Source organism: Nothobranchius furzeri, chromosome 9 (genome assembly GCF_043380555.1).
Source record: "Nothobranchius furzeri strain GRZ-AD chromosome 9, NfurGRZ-RIMD1, whole genome shotgun sequence".
NCBI lineage: Eukaryota > Metazoa > Chordata > Actinopteri > Cyprinodontiformes > Nothobranchiidae > Nothobranchius > Nothobranchius furzeri.
In genome coordinates, this window is record NC_091749.1 from 31,587,781 (window position 1) to 31,605,556 (window position 17,776).

Here is a 17,776-nt window from a genome sequence, read left to right on the forward strand (position 1 = left end):
AATAAAGTTGCTGAATCAAACCCCCACCCACGAACTTCCAGACTGCTTTCCTGACTAGCTTAGCCTAGCCCACAATCGTAAGCCAGAGTGTGTGCGTGCGTGCGTTTGTGTGTGTGTGTGTGTCACAGAGACTTTCAGCATCTGAGACTTTTCCTTCTCCATTTGTGACTAGAATGTTTGCACTCTAGAGCCCTGAAACATCCCTCACAACAACGCTCTACTACTTTTTCTGCTGTCTCATCTATTTCACCGTGACAAAGGCTTAGAAAACTCTCACCTTAAGGAGCTCGTACATGTAGTAACGGATATCGCAGTCGGTCAGTTTCTGGTAGAGCTCCTGCGGACCAAATGAAAGATTCGTACATGAAACATTTAGAAGGAACTGCTGCGATATGGTGTCAGAGGTTTCTACTTTAAGACTGTAAGGTTATGCAGCTGATTATTAATGGAAATAGATGCATGAATGGTAGTTCGGTGTCAGCCAAACTCAAGTACCTTAAAATCTGTGTTATTGATGTACTCAAAGACAAGTGCTGGTGTTCTGGACTGCAAAGAGAGGACAACACACGGCTTCACTGACAACAGTAGCAGGTACGTGCGGATCATTAGCATGACCGGATTAACGCGGCTGACACGCCGACATGCAAAACAGCCACAGCGTGTTTCAGACTCACCACTGGGTCTTTGACGTTGTCAATCAGGCGGATGATGTTGGTTCCACCTCGCAGGTTTTCAAGAATTTTTATTTCCCGTTTGATCTTCTTCTTCTTGACGGGCTGAGGATGAAAGGAGGTACAAAGATCCACTCAAAAAAGCTACATACAAGGAAAAATAAAGTCTAAGCACTTTGTCCGTGACCTCAGAACATGAAAATGGATTACTCAGACAATTGTGTAAGACAAATAAACCTACATACATGACATTTGTTACAGGATGGACTGCTGGGAAGTCAAGACATCTCACCTTGAGGATTTTCACCACAACTTTCTCATTGTTTGTTACATTTATGGCCTCAAATACTTCACTGTACTTCCCTCTGCCCAGTTTGCGCACCAGCTGGTAGTTGTCTTGGTTGCTGAAAAGAGAAAAATATTTTAAGTGTGAATAAAAAGCTGTTTGATTATGCTGATGGTAACTGTAGTAAGATATTCTGTACCTCCAGTTTGGCATGTGTGCGTCATAGTCCCAATACTCTCTGTTCTTCTGTGTGTTGACATCGGTGTACACCCGAGCCTTGCTGCTGGCCGGCGAGGATCCGGGCATCGCGAGCTTCGACGCTCCGTGTCGGGAAACTCCCCCTTCCTCAGAATACTTGTTGTCGCGATACTGGAAGGCAGCGCAGCGGCTGTACTGAGTTTGAGGCTCTAAGATCCCTGTGTTGTGTTTACCATTGGCATTGGCTGCTTGTGCTCTCTGGTGAAAAGCACTGACCTGGTCCACAGGGGTGGCTGTGCAGACCGACAAAGCTACAATTATTGACTGAGTGAAGCCCCTGAGACGGATGTTAGACAGGATGGGATGAAGAACCGCCAGCTGTTGGGAAAAAAAGAAAAGAGCAGAAAAACCTGGAAGTTATTTTTTTATTACCGACTTGGCTGTTATCTGCATATAACTGGTATAAAAATGGTCTAAAAACAACAAAAGTATCAAGTGTGCAGCTGCATGCAAATGTGCAAAGTTAGTAAAAATAAATAATCATTAAACAATTAGACAAAATAAGTTACAACTTTGGACTTTTCATTTGCCTTTAGAACAAATTATTGCAGATCAATTCTCAAGAAATTTTTAGAAAAATATTTCTAAAATTTAACAATTTTACATTTAAAATGATCTGTGAAAGCTGTGAATCAACTGCAGCTTATTCAGAATGCTGCTGCTAGAGCCTTAACAAGAACCAAGAGAAGCGAAACACATCACTCCTGTTCCTTAATCTCTTCACTGGTTACCAGTAAACTACAGAATCAATTTCAAAGTGATTCTATTAGTTTAAAAATCACTCAATGGCATGGGGTCAGAATGCATGTCGGACCTCCTTCAGGTACATAAACCCAGCAGGGCTCTGAGATCCTTAGTAAACAGGCAGCTGGTAAAACCCTGGGTCAGAACCAAACAGGGTGACGCTGCTTTTAGCTACAATGCTGCACACAGAATAAATCAGCTTGCTTATGACCTCAAATGTGCCCCAACTCAACTCATGTAACTTTTAAATGAAAATGGAAAACTTTCATGTTTTCATCAGCCTTTGAATGGCTGTTTATATAACACTGCACATTCTGCACTGTAACTGCTTTCTTCTTTCATTTTTAAATCTAAATTGAATTTGTGTGTATTATAATTGTGATGTCGTATTGATTTTAATGTTCTTGTTATTCTTGTTAGTTGGCAAGCACATTGAACCGCCTCTGTGTGTGAAATGTACCAAATAAATAAAACTGCCTTGCCCTGTTCTCTGAAAATCCCTAAAGACTTTGGTTGTGTAGATATGGGCTCAAAAATCCACATTTTTTTCAACTACTATGTACAATAAAATATATAAAAGATGTTTTATTTGATCAGATCGTGTTTCACTTGTTTTGTGATGTTGATCTTTACCTGATCCGTTTCCTATAATTCAACGTTTCTTTCGTAGCCGTTTTAAGTCTATCATAATTTTTTCCGACATATTAAAACTTCCCGTCACCATGTATGTCTTAGCAGTCGTTTGAGCTTATTCACACCTTTCTTAAATCGGTGTATACTTCTCTAAAGTAACGTGTAGCTCTGGAAGTCTGATATATTTGCTGTCTACAGATTCCTCTCCTCTAGGCCCGTTCATGCTCCATCACCGCTATGTTCTGGTTCTGAAGAGCTTCTCCTCTCAAATACACATTTAATTCCCTCAAACGGCTATGAAGGATGTGAACAACGGGCTACTCCACAAGCTAACTAGATGGACCAGTTGTAACTGTCAGGAAGATTAGGTAACATCCTCTGTTAGAAATTCAACTGATGCTAACTAAGCTAACGAGTAACGATTACCTGTTTAGTTTATACAACTTTAAAATACAAACTCTGCCTCAAAAATGTGGAATCACAAAGACATTTACCGTCTGAATTCACATCTTCTTGCATACGAAACACGAATTAACCGCAATAATTATCAGCGTCGTCATTTCGGAGGCTAAAGTTAGCCGGCTAACCTCGTCGTCGGAAGCTGGAGCGCAGAAAACGTCATCAATGGTCGTTGGCTCGCGGGTTAACTTTGATGTCCGCGCGGTGATGTAAGCCCAGCAGGTCCGAGGTGATTGATAATGTGTCTGATTGATTGACTCTGACTGATGGGTGGCGGTGGTGGTGGAGGCACATCCAGCAGTTCTGCGGTAAACATCACCCGGAAGTTAACCGAGACGGAGCTCCTCCATCAGCCAGAAATGTGTGTGTGTGTGTGTGTGTGTGTGTGGGGGGGGGGGGGGGGGGGGGGGGGGGACCAGAAAATAAAATTAATACACGAAATGAATCACCGCACCTGACTAGTGCTCTTCAGTCTGTTTGCACTTACTTTTAAGTTACGGGACATTTAAATATTTTCTTCATAAAGACTGCAATAAATGTCACAATGAAAATGTTTTTATACAATTAATATTCCTAAAATTATTTAAAATACGGGAATCTCGTAACATTATTCAAAAGTTTCATTATTCTATAATTATTTGGTTTTTTCACCATTTTTGTTTCATGGTTTAAAATCTACCATCAAGACTTTTTGGGAGTTTCTGAGTTTTTGAGAACCAGTTGTGTCTGTTTTCTGTGAGGGACAGACTGAGACATTACTCACTATGCCCAGTGATGTGCATACGACGTTATTTAACTTTATATTGTCTCACCGGCTGTTTTTCCTGCATATCAGCTGAAAAACGTTCAAAATAGCTACGTGTTTGTTTCAAAGTAGACAATGTTATCATAAACGAATTTACTATTAAAAGATGATTTCAAGAAGACTAAACGCCAAATCAATATTTGAGGAGACAAGATGGGCACAGAATTTTCCAGTATGTCAACGAATGTATGAATTAAACCATCAAACAATTTTAAAATAATTTTGGAAGTGTGGAGAGCTGGATCGTGTACGACCATCAGAAAAAAGTAAAGTAAAATAAATGTTATAGTTTGAATGTGTAGAAGCTGAATAGTAAAAATAAACTATGCTAAATAGATAAAACAAAATGTTGACTTTATCGTATATCTGCAATTAAACATACATTTGAATTATTTTACTTGCCATTACTAGTATCTTCATTATATTTGGAGTTCTAGAGTTTAACATTTTAGCTATGTCAAAACAAATAATATGTTATGTTACATTAAATTTATATTGGCAAGGTGGATTATCTAATAAATCTAATTTCTACAAATATGGGATTCCAGAGACAATAATGTGATATTTTAACTAAGTCTCCTGCTTTAAATTTGTTTTTATTCATATTTGTTGTGGCCAATAAAAAACAATCAACTTTACTGTTCATCAGCCGAACTGGTTAGATCATGAGCTGGAAAATAATTTTTACATGATACATTTGATGTAACTAGTTTTCAAGTCTAAAATACGACCAAATGAAATCTTATTTTTATCTTTTCCCAAATGAATTTGCAAGATTTTTTTTATTTGAATGTTCTTGATTCATTCATTTTCTTTGCAATATAAAACAAATTAGGGATGTAAGGATACATTGATACACTTAAGTGTCACAATATTTCGTGTTATGATACAGAATCGATCGTTTTAAGCAGTGTATAATTTTTTATTGCGAATTTACACACATTTAATAAATTACTTTTGCCTGTTGCAATTCAACCTCCGACCACTAAGTGGCAGCAGTTTCCATCAGACATTGCAATAATGCTGGCCTGAGTTTTCTACATCGACATATATACTAAAATATATACATCGACACATATATTAAAACTGTAAAGATCACAATATATCCTCTGCCCAATGATTTTCTCACACACACACACCAATACATACAGGTGCTGGTAGAATTAGAATATCATGACAAAGTTGATTTATTTCAGTAATTCCATTCAAAAAGGGAAACTTGTATATTAGATTCATTCATTACGCACAGACTGATGTATTTCTACTCAATACTGAATTTGGTCAGTTTCGAGGTTAATTTTGATGTGTGTGTGTGTGTGTGTGTGTGTGTGTGTGTGTGTGTGTGTGTGTGTGTGTGTGTGTGTGTGTGTGTGTGTGTGTGTGTGTGTGTGGTGGTGGTGGTGGGGGTGGATGGTGGTGGGAGGGGGGGGGGGGGGGGGCAAAGTCCTCCAAGTGCCTTGGGACCGTCCTGCTCAGAATTTTAGAATCAAGACCAATAGAAAAGATAAATTTTAGAAAAGTTGTAACCTCACAGCCCTGCTGAGCATGTACAGCAAACTATATTTAGTTGGAGCTCCTTTGGCCTGGGTTACTGCAGCAATGCAGTGTGGCATGGAATCCATCAGTCTGTGGCACTGCTCAGGTGTTATGAGAGCCTGTGTTGCTCCGATAGTGTCCTTCAGCTCTTCTGAATTTTTGGGTCTGGAGTATTGCATTTGAGCAAACTTTTTGGCTACGCTACCTACCTGTGTTAGTTACAGAGTAATGCATTACTTCCAAACACAGGTTTTTTGATAGGCTACCCCATAAACAATGCTTGTTATACATGCATTAGCCTAATTCTGAATATTTGATCAACTGGGAAAATTTATAAAAAAAAATTAACTTTGTGATTTGTGAATAGTCATTTTCAGCCCCCTCTGCTGTCTCTATGGAGAATAGCACACTTACTAATTACCTCCCCGAGCCCACCTCTAGTCTGTGGTTGTGTTTGAGTAGTGTGGATTGGTGTATATATGTGTGTGCATGTGTGTGTGGTGGCGTGAGGCATAAGAGAGGGTGTTCGCCCAGGGCACCAAATGGGCTAGGACCGCCCCTGAATGGTTAGGGTTCTTTTGGACTACTGCCAAGTCAGCAGTCTCCCCTATGATTACAAGGTCCACAGCACCAGACTGAGAGACAATTTAAAGGCTTTTGCAGGTGTTTAGAGTTTATTAGCTGATTATGACCAGCTCAATGGCCAAGTGGTAGACTGTCCACCCTGGGACTGGGAGATTGGTATGACCCTACCGAGACTCGAACCCCAAAGACTTTAAAAATGGGACCCAATGCCTCCTTGCTCGACACTCAGCTTTAAGAGGTCGAACCACCAAATGGTTCTCAAGAGCAGCCACAGCTGCAGCTCATCGCTCCACATAGGGACGGGTCAAGATGCCATTTCACCAGTGTGATGATGGCTTTGAGGACTTTAAAAACCTTTGAGACATATTAGTTTTTGTGTAATGAATTAATCTAATATACAAGGTTCAAGGAATTACTGAAATATATAAACTTTGTCCTGATATTCTAATTTTACGACCAGGACCTGTACAAGCCGAACGTAGTCTTGTCTTCATGAACGCTGACCAGCTCAGACTGGGACTTGGTTTTAACCGGAGTCTGGTCCAAATGTTCCTGACATGCGTTAAAAGTACAGCGCTGTGTTTGAACCAAAGCATCTGATGCATTTACAGAAAGCTGAAATCATCAACTGGAACAAAAACACTACAATTGTTATTATAAGGGCTGTTTATTTTAATATACAGTATGAACAGGACAGGAGTCTTCATGATTTCCATAAGCGTTAAAACTCTCCGTCCTCGTACTCCAGCAGCTTCTGAAGCAGACTCACTAGGATTTAAACCAAACCACCCACTCGAATCAGACCCCTCCCCACAACCGTCCAAAAACCATCTTTTAAATATACTGCAAAGATTGTACACAATATAGAGATCCACACGGTAAACTAAAGAACACACATCTTTTTAATTTTTTTTTTACATTACCTCTGGTATACAGCGACACATAAGTGGCAACTCTGAGGCTATTCTGGGGATTATTCAGGTCTGATTTGGACCAGGAGGCTAAAATCATGTGAAAACAAGGCAAGGCCAATTCAGAATAATAATAAAAGAACAATATATATTTTAACATCTATAACAGTAACTATTGCAACTAATTTTGCGGCATAAGCAAAATAATGCATTGAAGCCTGGTTGGGTCAAACCTCACCGTAATCCTAAACTGCTTTCTGAATGCAGCGAGCTCTTTGATAGTGAATAAAAAAAGCAGGTAACAGAAGCACTTTACAGTGTTTACACAGCGTATACACACAATCAATAATAAACCAGAGTCAGTAGTCATAAATATCACACTGTGCACGTTCTATTGCACTAGTCAGCTGTTGGTCCGACACATTAGGTATGAGTTAATTACCTACATGTCTGGCTTTAATACAAAGTTGCAACAACACAATGTAGGACACTGGCTATACATTTTCACAAATTCACTTCCATTTTTTAGTCTTTTCTTCTTCCTCTTAGGATGTTTTCCTAAATAAACCAAAAAGCTATAATACAACAGTCAAGGTGTGATAAATATTCATGCACAAACAGATGCCACTGCCTAAGATCTAATGTGAGGAGATACTGCTGCACAGGCTGGGGGGGGGGGGGGGGGGGGTCCAGCTTCACTTAACATGAATTTCTAAACAATACAAAGTAAGTGACAGGTGAAGGTAAATACAAGGCACGTGGACTGAACAGGAGCCGACAAAAGTGCACCCACTAACTGGAAAACTGGACGTTCGGGCTTCCTTCCTTCTGAACAACAGAACCAACGGTTACAGATCAAGCACATGCAACCACACAACTAACAGCTTCCAACGCTCAAATGTTCACCTCTTTTTCATTCTGGTTGGGTTTTTTTTTTAAGAAGGGGGATCCTAACTCCCTCTGTGCCTTTGACACAATGAAGCAGATATTTAAATGTTTACGGTTTCCGACGGTAAAAATGATAAATGGGAAAATGGTTTTAACTAGAATGGCTGAGCGGAGGCTGGCACACATTTCCGTTAAAGTCACATTTGCTTCTCTGAGCTCAGGAGCAGCTCAGTTCACTGGATGCAGGGAGCTTCGGGGAAGTTTTCGCCCTCTGCGGTGTGCTGGACCGTGTGCTCCTGCAGGGCTGTGAGGTCAACAAAACGCTCGCCGCACCACACGCACTTAAACTGCGTCTCACGCGAGTGCACGCTCTGGTGCTTGGCCAAGTGCTCGCGTTGTTTGAAGCTCTTCTCGCAGCTGGCACACTTGAAAGGCTTCTCTCCCGTGTGAACCCGGCGGTGGCGCTGCAGCTCCGATGAGTACCTGAAGCGCTTCTCGCAGTCGGGACACTTTAGCGGCTTCTCCCTCGTCGGGTCACAGCGGTGCTGGACAAACTCAGAAGACGACACGAAGCGCTTGTCACACAGCGAACACTTTAATGGCTTCTCAGTGCAGTGGGTGCTTTGGTGACGCTGCAGAGTTGAATTCTTTTTGTAACCTTTGCCACACACGTCACACTTGTAGGGTTTCTCCACCTCACCGCCACATTTGTGCCGCAGCAGCTCTCCTGACTGACTAAAGGACTTCTGGCAAGAAGCACACTTGAACAGACTCTCCATGCCATGGACCTGCTGGTGGTAGAGCAGGTGGGATGGCTGGAGGAACCCCTTATCGCATAGGTTACACTTAAAGGGACGATCAGCGGGGTTTTTGTGAGTGCGGCGGTGACGCACAAGAGCGTACTGCTGTTTGAAGCTCATCTGGCACTCCTCGCACTGGTAAGGCCGTTCCTCGGAGTGCGTGCGTTCATGCTGCCGCAGGTCAGACGGACGCTTGAAGCTCTTTCCACACGAACCGCAGCGAAAAGGTCTCTCACCTTCTGGCTGGCACTGATGGTGCAGCAGCTCAGACGACTCTTTAAAATGCATCTCACACAAATTGCACTTGAAGAGGTGCTCGCCTGAATGAGCATACATGTGCCGCACGAGGTGAGAGCGGTGCTTGAAGCTCTTCTCACACACGGCGCATTTGTACGGCCGCTCCGAGCTGTGCGTGCGCTGGTGGTGTGCCAGATGGGAGGACTGGCTGAAGCTTTTGTCACACGTGTCACATTTGTATGGCTTTTCACCGGTGTGTATTCTCTCATGGCGGGTCAACTCGGACAAATGACGAAACGACTTATGGCACACGGAGCACTTGTATGGTCTGTCTGGTGCAGAAGCCTCGTATGCAGGAGGAGACGAGGCACCAATCGCCGCCCCACCACCAGATGTCTCCCCGGTGGACGGCTGCTGAGGGTTGGCAGCCGATGAAGTCGGAGTGACGTTTCCAGAACCTGGCCGATAGGTTTTCTCACAGATTGAGCACTTCATTGGATTGTTTCCGTTGCCATGCGAGTTGTGATGCTGAGCAAGTGAGGTGAGCAGCGAGAAGCCCATTTTACAAACACCACACACAAAAGGCTTCTGCTCCACCTGAACACACTGATGCTCCAGCAGGTCTGTGGCTTGGCTGAAGATCTTCATGCACTGTGTGCACTGGAACGACCTGTCTTGGGTCACCATGCACTGGTGCTCGTGAGGGTTGGCCATGTGAGAAAGGTCATGGCCACAGACGCCACACTTGTGTACTCTATCGCCCCCTACTTGTAAGGAAGACTGCTGGGCTTGAACAGAGTGCTGCTGGGAGAGCTGGGCCTGCTGCAGGGAGGCATCTGGCTGCAGGACAACTCCATACACCGTGCAGCTGAGAGAGTTGTCGGATGACTGGGGAAGTGTGTGCACAACAGCGGGTTGGGCCACTGCATGCTGCTGCTGCTGCTGCTGCCAAGCTTCCGTCATCATTACACTATGGATGTAGGAAGCTCAGAAGATGAGGAAGATTTCCGTTTTAAGTCTTACAGGAAAGAGCATCAGATATTTAAGCCAGTCCTCTAAAGGGAAGCTGGGATCTGTTCACACACTCCAGTGAGACGAGGAAGAAAACCTGGGGGAAACCAGAGTAAAATGAATTAAAACCCATAATACAGACTTGAGCACATACGAATATGAACGCTGCAACTCGTAACAACAAATGGCGCTTTGAGAGCCAGTTGCAGGAGGAAAGGAAAACCATGTCTGCATTAAAATGTTGTTTATGAGGACGAAACTAACGTCTGGATGCATCAATTACAATCATAAATGGTTCGGTAGCGGGCTTGATAAGGAGAAGACTGATTTAGTCCAACAAACCTTCCACATAGCCGATAATTAAACCGGGTTTCGAGCTCAATCTAAAACAGAATAAATGGGATCGGTCTATTTCCTGAAACGTAGCGAAATGATTTCTTCTCGTCGATTTCTACGTGTTTGATGCAATTATTTATATTGTGGTGGACATAATTTCAGTAATCTGTTGCGGTAAATCTACTATAATTTTTCAGACATATGCCATAAATTTGATTCTGTTCCAGGATTTAGCCCGCTACAAGACACTAGCTAGCCAGCTGCGACAGCTAACTGCTAACAACTGGAGCTTCCCTCTAAATAACATCGGGTCTCTCTTGTTTAACATAAAATTAAAACGATGTTTTAGTGAGATTAAAATGTGCAAAGTGGCAGCTTTAAAAGCAGTAAAGGCGAGTGAAACAACTTAGACTGGGAGGTTCTTGGCTCGACTTGATGAAAGGCCAAAATAAACGGGTTCGATTTGCCGCTACGTTGCTAACAGACCACAGATCAGATTAACTGGTCGCACATTAAAGAGGATTTGCTGCAAACGGACCCCAGATCAGAGCTGGCCTCCCCGCAGCTGTAGAGAGAAACCTGCTTCTTGCAGCCAAGTCTCGCCGCATCTCCAAAAATCACCATTCACAGATAAAACAAGACACCGTAACTTACTCGATATAATTATTGACGTTTTTCGCCGCTGTCTCTCGACTGAGCTTGACAACCGTGGGTGTTTTCGGTACACGAAGGACCGGTGATAGAGGGGATGAGGTGGAAGCCGGACGCCATCCTCCAGCAGCAGACGGACGGACACCGGAAACCGCCGTGCAGCGACTCGCTGCCGCCGTGCTGCAGCAGCAGCAGCTACAGCCGCGGAGGAGCACCAAATAAGCACAAAACGAGCCGCGATGGAGATAAAGAGCTATTTGACTTCTTTTTAAAAGCTTTCAAACAAACACAAAGACGGCGACAGCTCGAGGAAAAAATATTATAAAGTGTAGTTCTGCACTAAAACCACCAGGGGCGTATTTAACCCGGGAACTCAATGTAAACAGTTATCAGTCCAGTTATTTATAACCTCAGAATGAACGGTAAGATTTTTAACATACAATATACTTTTAAGCGCATTAAGTGAATTTATTACCATTTTCTTCAAGAGAGCACTATTAATTCTGATGTTAAAATACTACTTGTTTCTACACAAGGATGTTGTAAATCTGTGGATTGTCAATGGATGTACTGTACTTCTGTTGTTCTAATTAATGCTATATGGCTTAAAATTTTCACATTGTCAGTGTAAATCCTCAGATTTCATGATCATGAAATTCCTTAATGGATAAATAGAAGGAATGCGGACTTCCCTTGGTGGTTGTTGACTCTAAGACTGCAATATAAGAGGAAGTCCAGTTTCTTTCCTTTTTTATCACCCAGTGACTATAAAATAGAAACAAACAAGTAAGGACCATATTATAACACGTGCCACCTGACAATTATTAGATCTTGATGTTTGACTGGAGTTAAATACATTTTAATAAGGTAACAAAAATCATTGGTTTAATAATTTCTCAGCTTCTGGCCAAAAACTCAAGAGTGACAGAAATGTGTTATCCAGTCTATCTCTGCTTTAAGTATAATCTCCTCGCTGTGTTATGAATTACCTGTGATTGTTAAGTTCCTCTGTTAGGTGACACAATCCCCACTTAACAGGGATCATCTACTGGAGAAATACGCAGGATTCCACTCAGGACTTCATGGCTTCACTTTTCATTTTCCTTTATTTCACTTCCGTTTCATATTATCCAAGACGGAAATAGGGGATGACGAAGCACGAAGCAAGGCAAAGCCTACGAGCAGGTGAAAAACCTTAAACAAAACATTGTGTGTGCTAAGAAACAGTGTAAATTGTGTAACATTTCATTATAAACAGCCATTCATAAAATGCGTGATTTCAATGTGATATTCATTTATAAATGTTAGCACGAATATATATATATATATATCATTAATTCTTTTGGATATATCATTAATTCATTCGGATATATTAATTCATTCGGACCCAAACTCACTTAAATTCATCACTTCAGCTATTTGTTTCACTCTTACATAACAACATCAAATAATGAGCAGGTTTGAAGTAACTTATTAACAATCAAACATCAAACTGACTTCTAAACACCCGACACAAACATTTATGATGCGCACCGGAGACCACAGCTCCGAGCTGCGCTTAACATCACACATCAGCTGATCGGCATGCGCACACGCATTACAAATCTGCGTCTTACCGGCTGCCTTTCCAGTCTTTAGATGAGTGTCATTTACCGCTTCGGAGGATCACCACGTTAGTGCTTCCTCTAGGAACTTTCACAAACAGTTCTCTCTCCTGACATATCCTACATAAAACATTTCAGGCAGGAAATGCGCGGTGACGTTCTGAGACGTGGAGCGACGCGCGCACTGACCTTAATTAGTTCCAGCTGTTTCATCTACCACCTACCCCGTGTGTCTTATTTATTTTCTTTATTTTTACATATTTTTTCCATTCTTTTTTATATTTTTATTTTAGTTTTTATTTCAATCTAAATATGCTGTATGATCATGATTTTGACCGCACACCTCCCACTCGATATTTGTGTGGAATCACAAGAAATATCGCAAGTCATGAAAAGGTCAAGAACATCTCATTTCTGTCCCTCAATAGGCAATAAGACAACCAAGCGTCTAACATCTCTGTGTAAGATAACAGTTCTGTCTTTGCCTCCACCCAGACATGATCGGTCTCGCCGTCCGTGTCCATCTTTTGTTTTCACACCAGGTGCACAGTAACTTGGTGTAACTTTAATGTCAACATCTCTCACAATGCCTTCACTGTCCGGGTTGACCCCAACTACCTTATCCAACCTGTACTGCCCCCTTAAAGCATTCTGATCACTTAGCCACACAATGTCACCAAGGGCGACATTCCTCTGGGCAGTGTGCCACTTGCTCCGGATAAATAAATTAGGACCTGCAAGTTGGCTCCATGCTCTCCAGAACTTGTCCACCTCTGTCTGGATGGCTCGGAGTCTTTTGTACGGGTAACTGGTAAAGTCAAAGGTCTCTGAGTCTCCTCGATGAGACGCTCGCCCAAGCAGGAGGGTGTTCGGTGTAATGTAGTGAATGCAGTCTTCACGGCTCTGGGTCCTGGCATCAATTGGCCTTTCATTCACAAGATTGGCTGCTGTATAAAGGGCTGTCTGAAACTCACTGTATGTTAGTGAAGATCCCATTCCAAGATTTTGCAGTGCTCTTTTCATCACGCGTACAGCAGCTTCAGCAGCGCCATTTCTGTGTGGAGAATCCGCTGGATGAAGCTTCCACACCCATTCAGTTCCGTTCTTGGCAGAAAGATCCTCCAAACCTGCTTTGTCCTGATTGTCGAGGAATTTATACATCTCCTCCAAAACCGGCTTAGCTCCAATGAAATTGGTACCAGGATCTGACCAGATCTTTCGTGGATGTCCTCTTATTGCAGTAAATCGCTGGTAGGCTGTTAGAAAACCCTCTGCTGACGGGTCGTTTGCGATATCAGCATAGATGGCTCTGCTGACCATGCAGCAAAACACGATTCCCCAAACTTTCTTCGTCACTCTCTTCTTAACATCATCCCTCACGTGGTAGGGACCGAATAGATCCACTGATGTGAACTTGAAGGGAGGGGCAGGTTCTGTCCTTTCAGGTGGCAAGCAACCCATGATTTGTTGACATCTCCGTGCCCTGGCCTTTCTGCAGATCAAACAGTCATCAACGATCCGCTTGGCGATCCTCCTCCCTTTTATGACCCAAGCCTTGGATCTCATCCTTAGCAAAGTTCCAGCCACCCCTTCATGATTCTGGTTATGGGCTTCACGAGCTAACAAGCAGGATACCCAGGCATCAGAAGGTAAGATGGGAACGCTGGCTTGATCTTCATCATAACTGTATCCGTCCACCACAGACCAATAATCCTGTGTCTTGATCCTTATAGACAACCAGCCTATCTCTTGTGGTGGTGGGTAGACTCATATTCTTTTGTGCTGAAAGAAAGACGTCTCTAAGGGCATCTTCCCTTTCGTTGGTCGTTATAGTGCCAACTAATGGAACTGCCTCCCACTGTGGTTTGTCCATAGCTTTATGATGTCCTCCCAGTCTTCTTGCTGCTCTCCAGAGCCATGCCACCGCTTTGATCAGCCGGGATAGGCAGCTGAAGCGCTTAACATCTATCAGATTCTGGATGGTTGGCTCTGCGGAAGGTCTCCTGCTCTTGGTTGGGGGATTTTTTGGACCCTTCTCTGCTTCAAGCTGTTTTGCCTTGGCCCTCGTCAGTGCAGCCACAAATGCCTTTTTCTGTAATTTATTGACATTTTCTTTGGCAGCGGTAGCTAATTCCTTAGCTGACTTAACCGGCCATTCCTCTACCGGCAAGCTCAGGAACTTTGGCCCGTTTTGCCACTTGGAGTCCTGTCCGAGCTCTTTAGCTCCAGTGCCTCTCGTAAGGACATCAGCAATATTTAAAGGACCAGGAATCCAATGCCAGTCTTTGATATTTGTGTTGCTTTGAATCTCTCCAATTCTATTCGCAAAAAATGTCTGGTAGCCATAACTGTCTCTCTGTATTGCTCCGAGGATGGTTTGACTGTCGAGGAGGTGATACCATTTTCCAACTTCAATAAGGCCATGATCTTCAAAGTACTTTTTCAAACGGGATGCGAACACGGCACCACATAATTCCGACTTTACTGTGTCACCTTTGTGCTCTACCGGAGTCAATTTGGCCTTGGATTCCACCAATCTGATCACCAGCCCCTGTTCATCTCCCCATCTCAGGTACATCACTGCGCCGAAAGCCTGCTCACTTCCATCACAAAATGTAATGGCTAAAGGTTTGCTAGCGAAGCCTAAGGGAGTCAGTGACCTGTGGAACTTAATTTTTGCCAGTTCGGTGTACTCTTCGAAAAGTTTTATTGCCTCATGTCGAAGATCATCTGAAAGCGCTGTGTCCCATGTTTCTTGCACCGAATATCCTTTTCCTTTTGTTTCCTGAAATGCCTTTCGCACAAGAATTGCTCCCATCTGTTTGACTGGCGTTCCTAGACCAACCGGATCGTACAATCCTGACACTTGGCTGAGGAGTTCCCTTCTTGTCAGAGGGTTTGGTGTTGAGGCTTTAATCTGATCTTGTTGGAGATCTTGTCCAAGCCGTATCTTCCTCTTCCTCTTCGAAAAGTTAATCACAGTCATGATTTGAAGCATGTCCTCTTCTACCTTGTACCTCAGACCTAGTGCTTTGTTGTCACCTTGTTCGATCCGGTTTGGTACAATAACGGATGTTGCTTCTCTTTCCCCCAGTCTATTTCCATCCTCCTGCCTCCCACTTTGCCCAGAGAAGACCCAAGGTTTTAGTTCAAATCCACCCCCTTTCAGGATCTGGTCTACATTCTCTGTTATGGTCTTTAGCTGGATAAGGCTATTGTGCGAGGTGAGTATGTCATCAACGTAAGTAGCATTTTGTATAACATCTCGTTCCTCTTTGAGGTGAGTAAATGCAGGAAGGTTAGCAGTTTCACGCATTGCAAGTTGTGCAATACACCCAGCAGGTTTATCTCCCATATTAACTCTGGTGATTGCATATTCTTCCAGTTCTTCCTCTTCTGTGTCCCTCCAAAGGAATCTATGCAGGTGCATTTCTTCGCGTTCCAACCAAACTGAGTTGTACATCTTCTTCACATCTCCTAACGCAGCATATACTCCACAACGGAATCTGAGGAGGACTCCGCGAACCTGATTTAGAACATCAGGACCCTTCATTAACAAGTCATTCATACTGACTCCCATGAACCTTTGGCTGCTGTTCCATACAAGCCTCACTGGGGTTGTTGTTGAGTGTGGGTTTGGTGCAACAAGGTGACTAACGTACCACACCGGCCCAGTCCATTCATTGATCATTTCCTCTGACAGTTTCAAGGCTGCTTTTCGTTCCACCATGTCATGTACCTGGGCGGTATATGCGATTTTCAACTCTGGTTCTTTCTTTAATTGGTTTTCAGTTCTAAAAAAGGTGGCTTGAACCGCCCTTCGGTTGTTTGGCAGGGAGGCAGGATTTTCCACCCATGGATAGCGGGCATGCCAGTGCGGTTTACTGCTGTGGTCATCTTTTTCTACATAAGTAAGTCCGTTTTTGACCACTTGTAGTTCTCTCTCTTCAGCGAGAGTCATGTCCTTCCCACCTGGCTGACAGTTTCCACATCAGCATCCTCCACATTTAGGAGTGCAGGCTGCACCGATGCTGTCCCATTTCCACCATTTGAGGAACTCGCGAGTTGTAGTTGCAGTGCTTGTGCTTTGCAGATTTACCTTCGGGCACATATTTTGGGGGGACCTTTGGGACATTCCACTGATTACTTCCTCATATTTGAAAGCGGCTGTCCTCATAGACCTCGCGAAGTGAGTAACTGACCCATTTGTGGAAATTGTCAAATCTTCAAAAAGCTCTGGGTGGGTTCCTCCAACTGTTTTACCAAGGGGCCCATCCCACAACACGAGATCTCCTACTGCATGGATTTTCTGTGGTACTAGTTGACCTTCTCTGTGACTTATGAGAAGGTGGATCTCCGTAGGCCTCTCAAGATCGCCAAGTTGCACATCTGGGAAAATCTTTTGTAACTGCTTTGCTGTCACATGGTTTTGGATGTCAGCAATGGCTTCCAGCCCATAGCAAATCAACTGATGAGATCTTAAAGTTCCCTTTGGGGTCTTCACTCTGATTTTTAGAAGATACCTTTTAGTTTCTACCTGGATTCTCATCCCTCCAACTCCATGGACAATGAGTTTTATCTTTTCACTTCTGAGGTTTAGTTTATTTGCCGCCTTGTGGGTAATATAATTTGTATCAGAGGCCAAGTCAATCAATGCACCAATTTGTTGCCCATCATTGGCAGTGACTTTCAATAACATCATGATGACTGGTAACTCATGTAAATTGTACTTTTCCAATAGTCCTTGTTTTTGTATGGAGTTTAGAGTCCTGGTGGTGGCGTTTGAAAATACATTTTTGCATTGTTTAGCCAGCTCCGGTGATAATTTGTTGAAAAACTCCTCTTGCTCTTCAGTATATCTTCTTTGACCTTTAACCTTTTCTGGATCGAGTTTACTCCTCCTTTGGCTCATTTCACTTTTCTTGAACTGAGCCTTTGGACAAAGACAAAAGTGGTGTGAAGGCAGGTTGTCGGTCTTGCAATCCTGATCCTTGCACAAGTAGGCGGGGTTGCAGAAGGAATCGCTGTTATGCACTTCCAGGCATTTATCACATGCTCCCAGCTTTCTAACAGCTGCCTTCTTCTCTTCAGTCCTTAGACCTCGGAACTGTTTGCAGAAATAAAGTTTTTTCTTGTGCTTTTGATCTCCACAGACAACACACATAGCTAGTTCTTGTTTAGTAGATCTGGTTCTGGTGTTTTTGAACTCGGATTTGGTTTCCTTTCTGCCCGACTCATCTTCACAGAGCTGATCGAGTTGTTCATAAATTTTTTTCCTGGTCCTTGAGGAAATCTAACAGACTATCGAAACGATTGTCTGGTGTTACACCATTCTTCTCTTTAGCGACGTGCATCAACCAT

General features: G+C 43.1%; 2 protein-coding genes and 1 long non-coding RNA gene across 6 annotated transcripts in view; 1 reads left to right on the forward strand and 2 right to left on the reverse strand.

Annotated features, from left to right (window-relative positions):
- LOC107382049 (casein kinase II subunit alpha') overlaps positions 1–3,412 on the reverse strand; it is a 30,753-nt gene extending 27,341 nt beyond the window's left edge. The window contains exons 1-7 of one of the 4 annotated variants that reach the window (XM_015954025.3): positions 3,180–3,412; positions 1,432–1,533; positions 1,157–1,326; positions 964–1,075; positions 675–776; positions 496–546; positions 278–337 (exon numbers count right to left, since the gene is read on the reverse strand). In XM_015954025.3, coding sequence (XP_015809511.1) covers positions 278–337; positions 496–546; positions 675–776; positions 964–1,075; positions 1,157–1,263 — 432 coding nt within the window. In that variant the 5' untranslated portion in view covers positions 1,264–1,326; positions 1,432–1,533; positions 3,180–3,412. Of the gene's footprint in view, positions 1–277; positions 338–495; positions 547–674; positions 777–963; positions 1,076–1,156; positions 1,534–3,086 lie in introns of all 4 variants that reach the window. The other 3 variants (XM_015954026.3, XM_015954023.3, XM_015954024.3) reach the window with 3 other exon arrangements.
- Positions 1–17,776, forward strand: part of LOC139071755 (uncharacterized) — a 46,748-nt gene that overhangs the window by 2,015 nt on the left and 26,957 nt on the right. The gene's annotated exons all lie outside the window — the stretch shown is intronic.
- Positions 6,626–11,544, reverse strand: LOC107382050 (zinc finger protein 319). The gene is made up of 2 exons (XM_015954027.3): positions 10,815–11,544; positions 6,626–9,921 (listed from the first exon to the last, which is right to left on the reverse strand). The coding sequence occupies exon 2, from the start codon at positions 9,777–9,779 to the stop codon at positions 8,010–8,012; it is 1,770 nt and encodes a 589-aa protein (XP_015809513.1). The 5' UTR covers positions 9,780–9,921; positions 10,815–11,544; the 3' UTR covers positions 6,626–8,009.

Bases quoted from the DNA above. Each gene is read 5' to 3' on its own strand.
- LOC107382050 (XM_015954027.3), bottom strand. From the start codon at position 9,779: ATGATGACGGAAGCTTGGCAGCAGCAGCAGCAGCAGCATGCAGTGGCC.